This window comes from Entelurus aequoreus, linkage group LG11 (assembly GCF_033978785.1).
Source record: "Entelurus aequoreus isolate RoL-2023_Sb linkage group LG11, RoL_Eaeq_v1.1, whole genome shotgun sequence".
NCBI classification, from domain to species: domain Eukaryota; kingdom Metazoa; phylum Chordata; class Actinopteri; order Syngnathiformes; family Syngnathidae; genus Entelurus; species Entelurus aequoreus.
In genome coordinates, this window is record NC_084741.1 from 75,625,477 (window position 1) to 75,646,402 (window position 20,926).

Here is a 20,926-nt window from a genome sequence, read left to right on the forward strand (position 1 = left end):
AGTTGTTGACAAAATACACTGTACATTATATACCTCAGCCAACTAAACTATGGAAATGTATAATATAATTCATATAGCAATACGGTCTCACTGCACAGCAGGCCAGCAGTTAGCCGAATCATTGCACACAATCCATGTTGAGGCACAACTGAGTGACGTGCCTCAACTGGCTGCTGATCACCGCACCGTCTCTTCTCAGTATTTGAACGGCAAATGTGAAAATAAAAATAAAAATAATCTAAAACTGGTGAAGTTAAATGGAAAATAACTTTAGTATAATCACTGGATACATATAAGAATTTAATTAATTTTTTTTTCTTTTTACATTTTTTTTCTTTCCATGATGGCAGGTGAGGCCGTGCCTCCCCTGCCTCTAGTGACGGCACGTCACTGGCGTATATTTGGGCTCCACTGCACACCAAAACTGTACTGCTTGTGGTGGAAATAGTGCTTCTATGTACCATGGTGCAATACACCGACCTGTGTTTTTTTTTCTTGTCAATGCATCATTTTCTAATGATACTCTTGGGGTGTGTGTGTGTGTGTTTCATTTTTGCCTCCCCTCTTCGTCCTTTCAGGCCAGGAGAAGAGTCTGTGTCCGTCACAGATCTTCTGGACTTGAGCTCGGTGTCGGCACCCTCCTCTGGCAGCTCGCCTCCACCCTTGGTGCCCTGCAGTCAGGCCAGCTCTCCTTCGGTTGCCACCGCCGTCAGCTCCTCTCCCCCGTCCCCGGCTACCTGCTTGCCCATTGAGGTGCCCTCATCGTCGGGACGCAGGCTCAGCTCGGACCCCCTGGATCCCAGCCCGCCCAGCTCCCATGGCTCACTTCCGTCTGCCGCTGCTCTTGCCAACGCTTCTTCTTCCTTTGTAAGTGTTTTTTTGTGACATCAATGAAGAATCTTAAGGGCCAATTTACGAAGATGAAATTAATTATATTTATATAGCGCTTTTCTCTAGTGACTCAAAGCGCTTTACATAGTGAAACCTAGTATCTAAGTTACATTTAAACAAGTGTGGGTGGCACTGGCAGCAGGTGGGTCAAGTGTCTTGCCCAAGACCAAAATGGCAGCGACTCGGATGGTGGAGCGGGGATCAAACCTGGAAGCCTCAAGATCCAAAGTTCCAAGATCCAAACATCACGCGGTAAACAAACGTGTGTACTATTAGTGAGCGTGTTGCGTGCGATTTACTAAGACTGCGTGTGCAATTGAAAAGTGGTGCAAACCGCCTTATTTAACTGATGATTTTGCGTGTACTATACAGAGCGTCACCTTGGAGACACTCCTTTACTGCACTTTCATGTTATGCTCTTACCTCTGGCGTTTTGCTATGTTTTCAAACATGCAAGAGACATCTACCACTTTTTATGGGCATTTTAGAGACAGTCCTGCAGTGCATTCACAATAAAATAGCTTTTGGGTTTTTTTACAGCTGAAAGTGCGCTCATTGGAGAGAAGCTCTACTTACTCCTCTAAAGACGCAGAAAAATGCACACCTAAAGGGGAACTGCACTTTTTTTGAAAGACATGACGACGGATGTATTTATTTTTTAATTCATTCTAAATATTAAATATCAGCTTTGTTCTGTACATGCGGCGTTAAAAGCAGACACTCTTCAAGTTTATGTGCGCTCTCCTCTTAAGGTCACATGACCATTGGCTGATTTGTCACCCACTCTTTTGCCTCCGCATCAGAACCTAGAGGAGGGCGGGGACAGCCTGTCTGAATCGGCCAGTCACATGCTGCCCTTGCCCAGCCTGAGAAACCTCTCGTCGTTGGACATCACCAACGACGAGGACCTGCCCACGGACCCGAGCAACTCGTCCGACACACAGGAAGAGAGTAAGGCGACGCACACCGCACGGTCCATTGGAGTCATTGCATAAGCAGCCAAGTCCAAGGAACTTCCTCACAAACTTGTCCGACACATTTAGGTGAAGTGGAGTCCTTCTGCGCCAACCTGAGCGGGCGGCTAAACATCAACACTGCCGTGCGGATGAGTGTGGACAAGCTCCACGACCTGCTCTTCTCTGCCGACACACACTTCATCCGACACCTCTTCTCCCAGCGACACTTCACGGGTACGTACTCGTGCACTCGCTAGCTAGCTCAGGTTTCTTCTTGAGACTACTATAGCAATGGAGGTTGGAGGAAGTTGTACACTAACAAGCGGGAACCGAGCCACCACGGTTGAGGTAATTGCTAACATTATTGGATCGATGGATGGATCTTTGTTGTTGATGCAAAAGTACAATGGAAATTACATTTTCAGCACAAACCCGTTGAAGATTAGACACACATTGTACAGGGTTACAGAACACTCCACTACGACGCCCCGTAAAAGGTGAGCAAAGGGTAGACGCTGAGGGAGAATGAGGAAAAAAAAAAGTCAATTTCAGACTGGGCTCCTGTTGAGGCGGGCCCAGTCTGGGGTGAGAAAAGAACTCCATAGCAAAGCACATATACTGTACATGTTATGACATACAGCTCGGGACTTGCAATGAGGGGTGAGGGGGCGGGAATCCGGTCCAAATTTACTGAGATGTAACTGAAACAATACAAAAAGAATGCCATTGTAAGTTAATACAAGCACAGACACTTGTAAACATGCTAGCATTTTAGCTAAAGCTGCTAGCTTCATCACACTACGATAGCACGAAAAACCCTCCTACAGACATCACACATGGGACGGCTTAGTAAGTATAAACTGTTTTGGTTGTATTCAGGGCCGGCCCGTGGCATAGGCCGTATAGGCAAATGCTAAGGGCGCCGTCAATCAGGGGGCGCCACGCCAGTGCCACAAATGTTGGAGAAAAAAAAAAAAGTTGGTACTCTTATTTCTAAATACAAAAAATAATCCCACGTTAATTAAAATGCAAAGTAAAGCCTATTTAATAGAAATATTATTTGTTACAACATTACGCCCCTCCCCCCGCACGGTGCGCCCCCTCCCTTCCTGTATCATGACTCTTTTTGGACGTCACCACATCAAAAAATCAACACAAGATGTCAAAACGGCCAAAACTGTCAGGTGCCCAGGGAAGAAAAAAGAGAAAAGAAGAGGTGGAGAAACGAGAAAAAGACAGAGGTAGCAGGTAGGTAACGTTAGCCTACATGAAATTATTTGTCTGTTACAGAATGTGATAGTAACCTGGCTTTTTAGCATTAAGCTAATGTTACATGATTCGGCAATTGCTAATCAATAAATAGCTAGTTCTGTTTTAACGGCGGGTTAATATTGTGGAGGGGGCTAAATTGTTATGGAAAATAATAATGTAACGTTAGGTAATTACAATACTCCCACCTTACATTCCTCAGAGACATTTGTATTAGATCTTTTAAGCAGGTGTTTTTTGTTTACATTGTTATTGCCTTCTGGTTAGCTAATGTTTGCCCTGCAGGTAATAGTCACTTTTCCACACCTTTATATATTAGGTATAGTTGTAAGCCTAGTTGTTAAAGTGCACATAATTAATGTTAATTAAGCAATATCACATGAGAGGGAATGCTGTTTTTTAATTTGAGCACTGCTGTGATTCGGTTAAAGATAATCATAACATAACATTCTCATATAATATATTATACTGTTACTTTGCATTCTGCTATTCAGCATTTCACTGTAATGATGACAATAAATTGATTGTTAGATATTCATTTTTTATTTTTTGTATTCATTTATTTATTCATATTTTTTTTAATCTTGTTAACTATTCTGATTGTTAATTTGCTTTCTTTAAGTAAAAAAAAGGTCAAAGACCAAGCTATTCAGTTTCTTGTGAGTATATACACTTCACTGCCGATGTGGGGGGGTGCCACCTAAAATCTTGCCTAGGGCGCCAGATTGGTTAGGGCCTGGTTGTATTGCAAAACTTACAAATGTTGCTACGAGTGATCCACGAAGAATCCTTTAAGTCAGAAACGCTATGGACCGTTTTACTTCCGGTTCAAGGCATTAAAACAGGAGGTATATTTTCAACCGGCAACTCCTGCAGTGGCCGAACTCATCCAAAAGATGGCGCCATAGCACAAACAGTAACACGCCATTTCAGTGTCTCTGCTTGTGTTTAAAAACTGTTGAACACAAAACATTATGGCCGTTGCCGAAAAAATTCCATAAATTAGCCGCACCGTTTTATAAGCCGCAGGGTTCAAAGCGTAGAAAAAAAGTTGTGAATAGTAGTTACGGTAATTAGATATTCAAACACAGTGTTACTGTTCAAACTGTGGCCAAAAATATTAAATATACTTAAAACCTCTGCTTTATTTTTAATGAATACTTGGGCATACCACGCTACTGTATGGTGGTACTTGGAGAGGCAATTTTAGACCCGAAAATAATACGTTACGGCAGGTGTCCAGAAGGGCCAACAATCAACATCTTCGTTTTCTTAGAGGCAAAAAGTTGCTGGACGTCCATTGTTTGATTTAGACTCACGCGCAGTGTGGCCCTAATGAGTGTGCCGCTCGTTGGTCGCACTAGCTTAGCCTCCCTGCATTGCGGCTAGCTTTCATCAGTAAAGCATTCTTTCTCTCGTTCATATGAGGACAAACGTGAGGCCACCACGTGGATTTGGCCAGTGGGTATCTGTCGAAGGCCGACTCAATTGGGAACATTGTGTAGCTCTAATTGGGGCCTTCCTTTGTTTAATTTTTTATGGAGAATGGAATAACCCACTTTTATCCCCTCTGCATTCCCTCTTTCTCCTTTCCATACACAAACTCTTTGTCCCTTTTTTATGTTATGATGCTTGTGTTAATGCTTGTGTTCCGCCACCCCTTCCAGAACTGACGGTGGGCAAGTGGCAGCAGGACGCCAGCAGCGGGAGCACCAGTCGTGTGCTCAGCTACACCATCGCCCTCAACAACCCCCTCGGCCCCAAGACCGCGCCTGTGGTGGAGACTCAGGTGAGTACATTTCAGAGATGCTGCTTATATTCACCTCATTAACATAAGTGAAGCTACAGTTGCCTTACAGCCTTTTAATAGCAATAGACGTTAGTTTAACTAGGGCTGGGCCGATGAAACAGTATCAGTATATATCGTGATAGACATGTAATCAATATTTGTTTGTCTGTTTGTTAGCAACATTACACAAAAATGTCTGAAAACAACAATTCTTCGACTATGAACACATTTCACTTTCAGCCTACGGCGTTCCACGCCCCCACCTTGCCGTTCTGCGCTGCGCAGAGAATTCTGGGAGCTGTAGTTTATTTTCAGACCCTGGCAAAGCTAAGGCGGCAGGAAAAAAACGACACACCAAGTTTTTGTTTGATACCGTTACGCGTCACGGCATTACTGTAAAGACTTTGAAATTGAAATACCACAGTAGCTACAAAACCGTTACACTCCTACCATAGAGGATTAGAAGACGGAACGGCAATTGTACTTCGGGGTTGAAAGCTCAGTCTAAGCAGAAGGGCAATGCAGCACCTGCAGTGAGCGAAGCCGTCCAAAAGATGGCGCCATACCACAAACAATAACACACCTATTCAGTGTCTTTGCTCATTTTTTAAAAAACTATATGCATTATGGCCATCAGGGTAGAACAATCCTTAAGTTAGCCACACTGTTTTGTATGCCTCAGGATTCAAAGCGTAAGAAAAAAAAATAGCGTCTTACACTCTGGGAATTTACTTTGTGTGTGTGTGTGTGTGTGTGTGTGTGTGTGTGTGTGTGTGTGTGTGTGTGTGTGTGTGTGTGTGTGTGTGTGTGTGTGTGTGTGTGTGTGTGTGTGTGTGTGTGTGTGTGTGTGTGTGTGTGTGTGTGTGTGTGTGTGTGTGTGTGTGTGTGTGTGTGTGTGTGTGTGTGTGTGTGTGTGTGTGTGTGTGTGTGTGTGTGTGTGCTAGTAATGTAACGATACCAATATTTTGGTACCGGTACTAAAATAATTTCGATACTTTTCTAAATAAAGGGGACCACAAAAAATTGCATTATTGGCTTTATTTTAACAAAAAATCTTAAGGTACATTAAGGTGTGTGGACATATGTATATATATATATATATATATATATATATATATATATATATATATATATATATATATATATATATATATATATATATATATGTATATATATATATGTGTAAATATATATATATATATGTGTATATATATGTATATGTGTATATATATATATATATATATATATATGTGTGTATATATATGTATATATATATATATATATATATATATATATATATATATATATATATATATATATATATATATATATATATATATGTATGTATGTATGTATGTGTGGGAAAAAAATCACAAAACTATTTCATCTCTACAGGCCTGTTTCATGAGGGATTTCCTCAATCGTCAGGAGATTTTAATGGAAGCATTCACATACCATGGTTTATATAGGGCACAGAGCGGGTGGGTACAGGCAGGCGTGGGGGCGTGGTGATTGACTCATGTGTTACCTAGGAGGTGTTTCCTTCTGTGACGGCATGCTGATACAATTTCGCTGCGCTTGTTGAGGGATGACAACTCTGGGCGGTATATGATAAACAGTTTCTCTTTTAAGCATAGGTTGCATCTTTTGTTACCACTGTTGTAAGGTGTGCTGGATGCAAGAATTTGCCATGTTATTGAGTATTCAACATTATTGTCTTTGAGATTCCAAATGTGTTTGCTGAGTTCTGTAGTGTTCCGGAGTCTTTTGCATCTGAAAGAAGCCTTGTGATTGTTCCATCTGGTTTTGAATTCTCCCTCAGTTAATCCTACGTATGTGTCGGATGTGTTAATGTCCTTGCGTATTACCTTTGCTTGGTAAACAACTGATGATTGTAAGCACCCCCCGTTGAGAGGGCAATCAGGTTTCTTGCGGCAGTTGCAGCTTTTGTCGGTTTTGGAGTCGTTCTGCCTGGTGGTGGGCGGCTCCTTTTCAATTGCTTTATTGTGGTTTGAAATTATTTGCCGCATGTTGTTCATGCAGCTGTAGCTCAATTTAATGTTGTTCTTGTTGAATACTTTTCTTAGGGTGTTGCCTTTGGGGAAGTGTTTGTCGATCAGGGTGAGGAATTTGTGGCCAATATTAGTTGAGACGTTTTTGCTGTATGGGGGGTTGTACCAGATAATGTTGTTTCGTTTTCTGCTCCTTTTTGGTTGGTTTCCTGGCGTGGGTTCGTAGGTGAGGGTGAAGTTGTATCCGCATTCATCAAGTGCTTTTTGGTACGGGGGGGTTGCTTTGTCGAATTCAGCTTTGCTAGATGACAGCATCGATAGTCTTTTATTAATTCCGGTAGGTATTCTTTTCGTGGTGGTGGGTGGGTGGTTGCTGTCATGGTGCACGTATTGGAGTGTTGTGTTGGGTTTCGTGAATGGTCGGTAGCTGTTATTCCTCAGGTTGAAAGTGACGTCGAGGAAGTTGACGGTTTGCTTGTTGGCTTCAATTGTGATCCGTAGACCGTTCTCTTTGAAGATTTGGCATATACGCTTCTTGGTATTCTCGCTGCTCCTTGGCGAGGCGCGACACACTGCCAGTCCGTCATCACGGTAAATACCAAGGTTCAGGTTGAGGCTAGCGAGCTGGGAGAGGAGGAAACTCCCAACAAGTTCGCACGTTTCTGCTCCGTCGAAACTCCCCATAGTGACGTCGAATGTTGAATTGTTCTTTTTTTGCCATGGTGTACCGTGTATGTATGTATGTATGTATGTATGTATGTATGTATGTATGTATGTGTATGTATGTATATGTATGTGTATATATATATATATATATATGTATATGTATGTATGTATATGTATGTGTATATATATATATATATATATATATATATGTATGTATATGTATGTGTGTATATATATATATATATATATATATATATATATATATATATATATATATATAGACCGCTAGCCTGTGCATCGGATGGGGACATCTCTACGCTGCCCGTCTCCGCTCGGGATGGTTCCTGCTGGCCCCACTATGGACTGGACTTTCGCTGATGTGTTGGACTTTCACAATATTATGTCAGACCCACTCGACATCCATTGCTTTCGGTCTCCCCTAGAGAGGGGGGGGTGTTACCCACATATGCGGTTCTCTCCAAGGTTTCTCATAGTCATTCACATTGGCGTCCCACTGGGGTGAGTTTTCCTTGCCCGTATGTGGGCTCTGTACCGAGGATGTCGTTGTGGCTTGTACAGCCCTTTGAGACACTTGGGATTTAGGGCTATATGAATAAACATTGATTTATTGATTGATATATATATATATAATATGTGTGTGTGTGTGTGTGTATATATAAAGTACCGTATTTTCCGCACCATAAGCCGCCCCGTGTTGTAAGCCGCACCTTCAATGAATGGCATATTTCAAAACTTTGTTTACCTATTAGCCGCTCCGTGTTATTAGCCGCACCTACGCTACGCTAAATGGAATGTCAAAAAACAGTCAGATATGTCAGTCAAACTTTAATAATATATCACAAACCAGCGTTCTAACAACTCAACAAGGGGCGGCATGGTGTAGTGCAGGGGTCGGCAACCCAAAATGTTGAAAGAGCCATATTGGACCAAAAATACAAAAAAAAATCTGTCTGGAGCCGCAAAAAATTAAAAGCCATATTACATGTGTCATGAGATATAAATTTAATTAAGAGGACTTAAATGAAACTAAATGAGCTCAAATATAGCTACAAATGAGGCATAATGATGTACATATCGCTAGCCTAAATAGCATGTTAGCATTGATTAGCTTGCAGTCATGCAGTGACTAAATATGTCTGATTAGCACTCCACACAAGTCAATAACATCAACAAAACTCACCTTTGTGCACTCACGCACGACGTTAAAAGTGTGGTGGACAAAATGAGACAGAAAAAGTGGCATAAAACACGTCCTAGAAAGTCGGAGAAATTTATACATGTAAACAAACTATACGGTGAGTTCAAGGACCGCCAAAATAAGTAGGAAAAAACGGCGCTCGCCAAATACTCGAATGAGTGAAGCATATTTAATATAAACCGTGTGATTTATAACAATTAGGGAGGTTTGTGTCATGTTTGTCCTCCTACAGAAACCATACTAAAACAAAAAAATACATTTTTTCCCCTCATCTTTTTCCATTCTTCATACATTTTTGAAAAATCTCCAGAGAGCCACTAGGGCGGCGCTAAAGAGCCGCATGCGGCTCTAGAGCCGCGGGTTGCCGACCCCCGGTGTAGTGGGTAGAGCGCCCGTGTCAGAAACCTGAGGGTTGCAGGTTCGCTCCCCGCCTCTTACCATGCCGTTGTGTCCTTGGGCGGGACACTTCACCCTTGCCCCCGGTGCCACTCACACCGGTGAATGAATGTTGAATGAATGATAGGTGGTGGTCGGAGGGGCCGTAGGCGCAAATTGGCAGCCACGCTTCCGTCAGTCTTCCCCAGGGCAGCTGTGGCTACGAAAGTAGCTTACCACCACCAGGTGTGAATGAATGATGGGTTTTTAACATGTAAAGCGACTTTGAGTACTTAGAAAAGCGCTATATAAATCCCAGGTATTATTATTATTATTAACTCTGTTCACTCCCAAAATGTAATGTGCAAATGTGCAATCACAAAAATAGTAACACTCAAAATAGTGCAGAGCAATAGCAACATCAATAACTCAACGTTGCTCATACGTTAGTGTCACACAACACACAAAATAAACATTTAAAGCTCACTTTCTGAAGTTATTACTCATCCACAAATCCCTCGAATTCTTCTTCTTCGGTGTGCTTCACTTGTTTTTTGACACCATCTGTGATGTGGACGCGCATTCAGTCATAGATCAACAGGGACGGAGCTGCGTGAAAAAAGTCACCTGGTCTCTTCGCTCATTTTTTCTTCATCCATCCATCCCTTCGAGTTAGCTTTTATGATGACGCCGGCTGGAAAGTTCTCTTTTGGCAAGGTCTTCCTTTTGAATATCACCGTGGGTGGAAGTTTCTGGCCATTAGCATGGCAAGCTAGAACCACAGTAGGACGACTTCTCATTCCCTGTGGTGCGAATATTCACTGTACGTGTTCCCGTTGTATCCATAGTGCGGTTCACATGAATATCGAAAGTCAGTGGAACCTTGTACGCGTGTCTCTTAGTAGGAGACATTTTGTGGTCTTTACAGAAACACACAAATGAAATGAAACGTAATATCCGCACGCTTCTTCTTCTACGGGGGCGGGTGCTCACCTTGGCGGTTGCTTACAGTAGAAGAAGAAGCGCTTCCTCTTCTATGGGGGCGGTTGCTTACCGTAGAAGAAGAAGCGCTTCCTCTTTTACGGGGAAAAAAGATGGCGGCTGTTTACCGTAGTTGCGAGACCTAAACTTTATGAAAATAAATATTAATATTAATCCATATATAAGGCGCACCGGGTTATTAGCCGCACTGTCAGCTTTTGAGAAAAATTGTGGTTTTTAGGTGCGGCTTATGGTGCGGAAAATACGGTATATGTATATATGTGTGTGTATATATATATATATATATATATATATATATATATATATATATATATATATATATATATATATATATATATATATATATATATATATATATATATATATATATGTATGTATGTATGTATGTATATGTATGTATGTATTTTTTAATAAAAGGTCATTTATTTTTATCCTGGTCCTTAATTTCGATAGGTCATAAGATTTTAAATTAATTAGCTATATCGACCGATGTAAAACACTTATATCAGTATACAGTTTACAGCCATATTGCCCAGTTCTAATTTTATTTCATACCATTTGTGGAATACTCATTGGATTCTATTTAGGACTACAGTGTCCCTCTTGTTGCCACAGAGACGCTGCATTACCTGCCTAACTATTTTGAAATAACAGGCAACCATCCATTGATCCACCAACAATGACTGTTTATTAATTAAGTGATTACGGTAACTAGCATATTGACATTGTAAGTGTTTGGCACGCTGACATCCTCTCCCTGCTTTTTCTCCCCCACGTCTAGACACTACACAAGAGCAGTGCTCAGGGCGAGTGTTACGTGGTGGATTTGGAGGTCATCACCTCGGGCATCCCGTACCAGGACTATTTCTACACCGTGCACAGATACTGCCTCACCGCCATCAGCAAGCACAAGAGTCGACTCAGGTGCGTTTCTTTGTCTTCCCCTTCCGATGTTGTGGCGTTTTTCCTACACAGACTTACTGGTAGACTGACCAGAGGACATTGTTCTTATTTTCTGTACACTTGGGTAACAAGAAGGTGTTCTGATACAACTTTTTAATATTGGAGCCTTGAGTATTGGCCGATAGGGGTGTGAGTTTTGCCCACCTTACAATTTCATCCGTTTGCTGGGGTGACGATTCAATTCAGAATCAAGTTTCTATTATTTTATGTAATGATTATAAAACTTTTTTAAAAACAATAACAGGTTAGAAAAGCTCATTCTGGTTGCATGGAGATGGCCCAAAAAATGTATTAAAAAAAAAAAATACATTCCTAAAAATATAGTTTTAAAAACAATTTGTAGTAAATTTTTTAAAAAGTATGAATTGATTTAGAATCGAGATGAATAAGAATCACAAGTCAGATGTGAATCTATATTTTTGTGCACCCCTATTGGCCGATACTAACCGTCTGGAGTGGACCTATTATGCAAAACCAGCTTTTCTTACCTTTTAGTCATTGCTTTTGTGTATTTGGGATCTGCATAAGTCCTGAAAATGTCAAACCATTGAGGCATGGTGGAGATATTTATAAAACAATCTTGCCTTCCTTCGTACTTCCCCCCCAACTAGCCGTTATAAATTTACCCAAAAAGCTTTGCGTGAGTTAGCCATTGTAGTCCGACGTTGTAGTCAATAAGTCACATATTTTTCTCCAACCTCTTGTTGAGGGGCAGACTGGCTCGTACATGCACATGCATCCTCCGCTGTTGCTATTTTTTTAATACATCAATCAATCAATCAATCAAAGTTTACTCATATAGCCTTAAATCACGAGTGTCTCAAAGGGCTGCACAATCCACAACGACATCCTCGGCTCAGATCCCACATCAGGGCAAGAAAAAACTCAACCCAATGGCATGACAATGAGAAACTTTGGAGGGGACCGCAGATGTGGGGACCCCCCCTCTACAAAATAGCGTATAGTTGTAACTTACCTTATTTTGCGGACTATAGCGATCACAACATTTTTCCATATATTAGCCGCACCGGACTAGGTCGCAGATGTATATGTTGTGATATTAGTTATGTACACAGAAATATTTTTTAAATGTTTATTTACATACCGTATTTTCCGCACTATGAGAGGCACCTAAAAACCTCCAATTTTGTCAAAAGCTGACAGTGCGCTCAATAATCCGGGGAGCCTTATATATGGACCAATATTGAGCCACAACAGGTCTTGCAACTACAAGACCTTCTTCTACTAAGCGCTTCTTCTTCTACGGGGGAAAATGAAGTCGGCGGCTGCTTACCATAGAAGAAGAAGCGCGCGGTGCATGCTGGGATATATGACTGCGCGAGGCGTGCCGTTTCATTTCCATTTGTGTGTTTATGTCAAGACCCCAAAATGGCTCCTATTAAGAGACACGCTTACGACGCAGAGTTTAAACTCAAGGCGATCAGTCACGCAGTAGAACACGGGAATAGAGCAGCAGCGGGCATGTTTGATGCCGTATTCGCCCAACTGTTTAATTCGGACACTGAAGAAGAAGAATTCGAGGGACTCGTGGATGAGGAATAACTTCATAAAGTGAGCTTTACATGTTTATTTTGTGTGTTGTGTTGTGTGACATTAACGTTTGAGCAACGTTGAGTTATTGATATATCTTTATTGCTCTGCACTATTTCGAGTGTTACTATATTGTCATTGCACTAACGTTTGATTTACCGTAACAGTATCAGACTGTTTTTTACGTGTTTATTGAATTGAGGAAAAGTTCCCCTCCACTATGTGATATAAATGTTGCACTACATGTTATACCTTGCTGTTGTTAAAACATAAACGAAATACCACGTCACTGACTTTACCTCGGGGAAAATAATAAAACAGCTGTTTATTCATTTTGGGAGTGAACGGAGTTGTCAGAACGCTGGTTTGTAATCTATTAATAAAGTTTGACTGACCTATCTGACTGTTTTGTTGACATTCCCTTTAACGCAGCTCCATCTAATGGATGCATAACGTAACCCCAGCCTCTACTGTAGCGTCTATTCTATGCGCCTTATAACGCGGTGCGCCTTATATATGAACAAAGTTTTAAAATAGGCCATTCATTAAAGGTGCGCCTTATAATCCGGTGCGCCTTATAATGCGGAAAATACGGTACCTTAATTGTTTCCTAACAGTGTTCTTAACACTGCAGTATAACGGCTGATCAAACAAAACAGAAGTCATTGTCATGGACACACTAGCTGCGAAAGCTAGCTCTCCAATCAGCTAAACAGACTCAATAACTCCACAGTGACGTTTTGGTGAATTTACTGAGGAATTTATGAAACCGAAACAATTAAAAAAGAATGCCAATGTAAGTTAATAATACTTACAAATGAACTCGAAAACGTGTTAGCATATTAGCTAATACTAATGATGCTAGCTTGATTACATTACGATTGCACATGAAAATATGCATGAAAACACTCCTACAGACATCACACATGGGACGGTATAGTAAGTAAGAATTGTTTGTTATATTGTAAAATTACAAACTTTGCTTGAAATTATTTAGTAGTAGTAACGCTATGGACTTTGGACTGGCTATAAGTCTGAACAGCACTTGTACTTTCAGTTGAAAGCTTTGTCTCGACAGAAGGGCAATGCAGCACCTGCAGTGAGCGAACTCATCCAAAAGATGGCGCCATTGCACAAACAATCACACAATTTTTTAGTGTTTCTGCTTGTTTTTTTTGGTTTTTTTTTACTATTTGCTTTATTACCGTCAGCGAAGAAAAATCCATAAACTAGCCGCACTGTTTTATAAGCTGCAGGGTTCAAAGCATAGGAAAAAAGTAGCATCTTATAGTCCGGAATTTACTGCATGCTATACCTAGACTAGGAACATTAGGATAATGCCAAAAAGACATGCAACAGACGCTTTACATCAGGGGTGTCCAAATCTTTTGACTTGGGGGCCGCATTTGGCTAAAAACATTGCGTGCGTACCTGTGTACTTATTATATTAATAAGATGGATATATAATTGGATATTAAGAGTATGGGAAAGTTTGACTCCTACCTTGTTTAAAGTTTTCTAATCAATCAGAAATATCAAGCACCTAAAATGCATTAGACATGGAGAGAGTGTTTTGCATTTTTCCCATCATGCATTGTAATTAATTTTTATGGGTGTATATCAATATATCCACAATGTTCAGTGATCAGGTTGTTGTGTGACCATGTGAGCATTTATCATAGTTGCATTTATTTTTATTTTTTATTTTTTTATATACTGTTACTGGGGAAAGTTGTTTGGATTGTGTCATACAAGTAAATGCTGTGCTATTAATACAACGTACTTTCAAGGGTCATTGATCTGATTTGCTCAAATTGTCCACAAGATGGCAGCAAATATGTAGCATTCAGAAACCGCCTGGTATTTAAGATTAATTTGAAAGCACTCCGCGGGACAAAATGAAGAGGCCCGCGGGCTGTAGTTTGGACACCCCTGCTTTACATCATTAGCAGAGTAAGTGGCTAGCAATGGCCTCATTTTGGTCACAAAGCAACCTTCTGGAATGTTGTAAACGTCTGTCTTCCAGAGTGTCCTCAGACATCTGCTATCGGAAGCAGCCGTGGAGTCTGGTCAAAGCGCTGATTGAGAAGAACACCTGGAGCGGCATCGAGGAGTACTACCGGCACATGGGTGAGTCGCAGGCCTGCCCCCACTGAACACACGCATCCTCACCGCACATCTCCATGACGACCAAACCCGACCTCTTCCATCCGCAGAGAGCGAGGTGTGCAAGTTGGAGACGCTGTTGCAGACCGAGGTCACCGTGGTGACCACCGGCGACGCCACCAGTGCCGCCGAAACCGCCAGGTCCCCGCTGGCCCTGCGTCGACGTAAAAGGACCTGCTCCCGCCGGCAGGGGGAGCGGGAGAGGGATGGGGAAGGCACGGGCGCCTCAGACCGAGGCGACAGAGGAGTTGGAGATGACCGAGACCTCAGACAAGCTGGTCAGTGAGCAAGGAGGACACTTTTCTAAAGCTTTTACTGGAGAAAAACTATGGTGAACCATTTTTCGTAGGTGCTCAGTATATGAAGCTGGGAGAGCGTGCGCGTGGTGGAGCACAGAACAGTATATCCACTATCCTGCTGATCGTCAGCTTCATGTAAGTCATCTTCTTTTTCTCCTCCCGGCTCTCCTCTGCCTACTTTCTTCTTCTTCCTTTGAACGAGGCGCTTGTCTTATTTACCCAACAGGACAGCAGTGTTGTGATATAAAACAAGGACGGACCAAAACGCACCCCTCTTGTCCTCGTAAAGATCGCTTATGGCATCAAACGTTCCTTCATTAGAAAATAATTATGAAATAATATTGGTGTATGAATAATAAAATATGTCAAACACTTGGCAAGAAAGTAGGTTAAGGTACTATACTGCCGGTACTTATATTTTTCATGGACATGATGGCGAGGCCTGGTAACATTGCTGGCTATATGAACCGAGGCGCATGTGAGTCAACACACACACACAGAGCAGTTACAAGCGTAAACAGTGTGGAGACAGAAGAGGGAGAATGGACGTATTTTGGCTTCAAAATTAACGACAAAGATGAAGCTTTAAGAGCGGTGCTTCAAAAGCATAGTTAGCTCACGGCTAACGTCCGTCCACTGTGTTTTAGCTACCTCTAAATCACTAATTCTCGCCTCCATGGCGACAAATAAACTTGCTTCCTTTCATTTGAGGAATAGCTAAACATGCTTCACTCCACACTGTAGGAAGATTCTATAGCTAACCGCTAACAACTGAATGTAAACAGTTGGGTGGATCTATACAAATATTGATTGTAATGAGACCAAGTACAAGAGCTATATATAGTCAATACAAATGTTTTTGTTATTGTTTATAAAGTCAAGAAATACGTCCCTGGACACAGGAGAACTTAAAATATTTCCAATGTATGTAACTACTTGGTATTGGATTGTACCCAAATTTGTAGTATCAGCCAAAGTGTATTAAAGTATCAAAGAAGAGAAGAATAAGGGATTATTACATTTGAACAGAAGTGTAGATAGAACGTGTTAAAACAGAAAGTACGCAGATAGTAACAGTAAATGTACAAGTAGATTAATAATTTTGACAAAATAATAGAATGAGAAATGACACAATATGTTACTGCATATGTCAGCAGACAATTAAGTGCCTTTGTTTGCTTACTTACTACTATAAGACAAGTTGTCTAGTATGTTCAACATTTTATTTCATGACAACATTCTTCTTTGATTGCAATAGGAAACATATGTTTAAATTAACATCAGACATTTTTTGTTTCCCTTTATTTTGAAAATTCTTGAAATACATTTTGGTGCCGGTACCAAAATATTGGTATGGGGACAACCCTACAAGAAAGCATTTTTTTAATGGATTGTTGTGTGATGGCTTCTTTCTGCGTGTTGCCATGGTTCTGCTTTGTAAACTCTCAGCCTCACAATGCCATCCTTATGTTCTCTCTCTCCTTTTGCAACACGTTCTACATGTGTGTAGGATCTGTATCAGGTACTGTACACTCCTACTTCCTCTGCCTGCAAGCACACACACGCCACTATTAAACATCCTATTAAGTGTCACTACTTTAGATCGCCGCCTAAAAGCTGTGATATTTCCCGTAACAAAGCCCCACTGTCATGTGACACAACCTAAAATGTTTGTGACCCTCATGTGTCAGCCATCGCATAAAAAAGCCCAGTTTCCACCAAGTACCTCGCAAGTACACACAGTTGTTACCTCAAATACAGCAGGTAAGGTTGTATTTTTGCCTCATTCCTGTGAGAATCCTGCGTGTGACCTTACCATTAAGGAGTGGGACTGTCCAGGACTACCTGCAGTGTGCTCAAACAACCACCAAGCAGCATCTGTGAGCTGATAATACTTTAACTTCTCTTTTGGACTTATTGGTTCGGTAATGCATTCTTCACTGACGCTTTAATTGAGGGATGAGGCAAAAAGTAGTTATAGTCCTTCCCGCGTTGTCATATATATATTTGTTTCACACAAATGATCATTCTAATGTTATGTGTAGCCTACAATAGCCGTCAACAGTTGGGACGCTGTCTTTTTGAGCCCATAATTTGAGGAACCATGTGTCCTTTCAGTGGACAACACACACTCTTGTTTGCTCTACAGGACTGCAATCTATTTGTGGGGGTTGGTTTCAGGAGGAGGAGGGTTGTCATTGTCTAATTTGCATAATTGTCTGCTTCTCCATAAAAAAACTACCTTAAACAAACCTGAATATAAAAATTAATGAGGAGGTCATTGAACAAGTACCTGAAGTCAAATATTTGGGCATAATCATAGACTATCAGCTGAATTTTAAAAGTCACATTAAGAAGATGTGTAAAACCCTGAAGGCAAACCTAGGCTGTTTTAAGATTATAAGACACTGCTTAACTCTTAGCTGTGCTTTTACTTTTATGAATGCAATGATTCTGTCACACATATCTTATGGCTTAACCACATGGTCCCAGGCACACCAGTCATCAATCAAGACCATTGAGTGTCTTTATAACCGCACCTTGAAAGTTCTAGACAAGAAGAGTATACGATATCATCATTGCCAAATTTTAACCAAATACAATATTTTAAGTTTTACCAATTTTATTTTGTTACACACAGTCAAACTGGTTTTTAAATGCTTGCATAACTCTGCTCCCCAATTGCTCTGCAAGGCAATTACAAGACTGCAAAGTGGTACCAGATCTACCACCCGAGCAGTGTCAAAAGGCAACTGTTGTGTTCCATTCCGTAGAACATCTTTTGCCCAGACTGCCTTTTCAATAAAAGGACCACAACTATGGAACTCTTTACCGGACACTTTGAAAAGTATACCTGCACTTGTCACTTTCAAAAAACAAACAAAATTATGGCTAGTTGAGCAACAATCGTGTTCCCATGTTTAGTTTTTACTCATTTTTACTAATTGGTTTTTATCTAGTCTGCACTTTGTCTGTGTTATTATTATAATTATTATTGGCTTTTATCTAGTTTGCACTTTGTCTGTGTTTTTACTATTATCATTATTTTCAACTCACTCTATTTTTTATTTTCCTATTTTAATGATGTTGGATCTGTGTTGTTGTTGTTGTTGTTGTTGTTGGGGACAAGTGTTGTAAATTAGCTTTGGCTACAAACACTGTGATGCATGCATCGGATAACTGTTTCAGATGTCTGTGTTTTTGTATCTGTCCCTATTTCAAATAAACCTCTATAATAATAATTGGCCATGACGCGTTTGAGGATGCAGGATTTCCCCGAGATTGCCAACATACCTGTGGCAGTGGGGGGTTGGTCAACATGACGTCATACCAAAAAAAAAAAAAAATCTGATATGATGCATATTTTCTTCAAAAAAGCTCAAATAATTTTATAAATACATTTAAAAACTAATCTGTGTTATTAATAATTAGTATTAACACTTGTTTTAATCGTTTTGCATTTTTGAATTGCTGCTGCTTATTGTACAATGTACTTTGTTGAGAGTTGTTCAAGTTTCTAGAGACTTTTTCAATCCTTTCAGTGACTTTTTCTTTATTAAAAAGGACTAGTAAGAAATCTAGCATCTTTTTCTGGTGTTATCGGAGACTGTACTTGTGTATATATATATATATATATATATATATATATATATATATATATATATATATATATATATATATATATATATATATATATATATATATATATATATATATATATATATATATATATATATATATATATATATGTATATGTATATATATATATATATGTATATGTATATATATATATATATGTATATGTATATATATATATATATGTATATGTATATATATATATATATATATATATATATATATGTATATATATATATATGTATATATATATATATGTATATATATATGTATATATATATATATGTATATATATATATATATATATATATATGTATATATATATATATATATATGTATATATATATATATATATATATATATATATATGTATATATATATGTATATATATATATATATATATATATATATATATATATACATATACATATATATATATATATATATATATAATATCTGCTGCCTCTGCTCCACACAATGCCGTGTATTAGCTATGTCATCACAACATCTGGTCTTGGCGCTATTTTCGGAGCAGCACTAATCAATATATATACTGTATTTTCCTGACTATGGGGTGTACCAGTATTTAAGCCACAGCCACAAAACTTAAGGGGGGGGGGGGTAATAGTTTTCTATATATTAACCGCATCGGACTATAAGCCGCGGATAAATACGTTGTGAAATTACTTATTTTCACAGAAACATTCTGTAAATGTATATTTACATACCTTAATTGTTTCCAAACGGTGTCTGTAACACGGCAAACAAAACAGAAGTCATCGTCATGGGCCCACTAGGTGCGGAAGCTTGCTCTCCTATCAGCTAAACACACTCAATAACTCCACGTTGATGTTTTGGTGAATTTACTGAAGAATTTGTGAAACTGAAACAATACAAAAAGAATGGCATTGTAAGTTAATAATACTAACACAAACACTCGTAAACGTGTTAGCATATTAGCTAATGCTAATGACGCTAGCTTGATTGCATTACAATAGTACGTACAATTATGCATGAAAACACTCCTACAGACAACCCACATGGGACGGTTCAGTAAGTAAGAATTGTTTTAGTTATATTGTATAACTTACAAACGTTGCTTGGAGTGATGAATGAAGAATCCATACAAGCAGGAACGCTATGGACGGCTCTTAAAACATACTTGCCAACCTTGAGACCTCCGAATTCGGGAGATGGGGGGGTTGAGGGGGGCGGGGGTGGTTGGTGATAGCGGGGGGTGTATATTGTAGCGTCCCGGAAGAGTTATTGCTGCAAGGGGTTCTGGGTATTTGTTCTGTTGTGTTTATGTTGTGTTACGGTGCGGATGTTCTCCCGAAATGTGTTTGTCATTCTTGTTTGGTGTGGGTTCACAGTGTTGTGCATATTTGTAACAGTGTTAAAGTTGTTTATACGGCCACCCTCAGTGTGACCTGTATGGCTGTTGATCAAGTATGCCTTGCATTCATTTGTGTGTGTGTGTAAAATCCGCATATATTATGTGACTGGGCCGGCTCGCTGTTTGTATGGAGGAAAAGCGGACGTGACGAAAGGTTGTAGTGGACGCTAAAGGCAGTGCCTTTAAGGCACGCCCCCAATATTGTTGTCCGGGTGGAAATCAGGAGAAATTCGGGAGAATGGTTGCCTCGGGAGTCTCCCGGGAAAATCGGGAGGGTTGGCAAGTATGCTCTAAAACGGAACGGCACTTGTACCTCCAGTTCAAAGCTTTAAACAACAGGAATTCACTTTCACCCAACAGCACCTGCAGTGAGCGTACTCGTCCAAAAGATGGCACCATAGCAAAAAATAATAAAACACTAAGTGTCTTTGCATGTGTTTAATGAAAACTATTTCCATTATGGCTGTGGGCGAATAAAAATCTTACAGTCGAACCCCCCCAAATATATTACACTATATACATTCACATGTACATTATATGACTTAAATTTATTTTCACGTAAAAAAAGTCATTTTTAAGGTGTGGCTGCTTTTATTTTGCCGTGACGGGGCGCCATGATCAATTACATAGAATAGAATAGAAAGTACTTTATTGATCCCTGGGGGAAAGTCATGCAGGGCAAACCCTCAGATAGTTGTGAATGGTACCGAAATGAGTTATCAATATCAAACCCCCT

The 20,926-nt window shown here is 40.0% G+C and overlaps 1 protein-coding gene across 5 annotated transcripts in view; it reads left to right on the forward strand.

Moving 5' to 3' along the window:
• The window catches only part of LOC133660478 (protein Aster-A-like), a 74,815-nt gene that overhangs the window by 42,329 nt on the left and 11,560 nt on the right, over positions 1 to 20,926 (forward strand). For all 5 annotated transcript variants that reach the window (XM_062064007.1, XM_062064006.1, XM_062064008.1 and 2 more), the window contains 8 exons: positions 579 to 867; positions 1,695 to 1,842; positions 1,935 to 2,081; positions 4,784 to 4,905; positions 10,961 to 11,103; positions 14,720 to 14,823; positions 14,910 to 15,137; positions 15,209 to 15,293. In XM_062064007.1, coding sequence (XP_061919991.1) covers positions 579 to 867; positions 1,695 to 1,842; positions 1,935 to 2,081; positions 4,784 to 4,905; positions 10,961 to 11,103; positions 14,720 to 14,823; positions 14,910 to 15,137; positions 15,209 to 15,293 — 1,266 coding nt within the window. The remainder of the gene's footprint in view (positions 1 to 578; positions 868 to 1,694; positions 1,843 to 1,934; positions 2,082 to 4,783; positions 4,906 to 10,960; positions 11,104 to 14,719; positions 14,824 to 14,909; positions 15,138 to 15,208; positions 15,294 to 20,926) is intronic.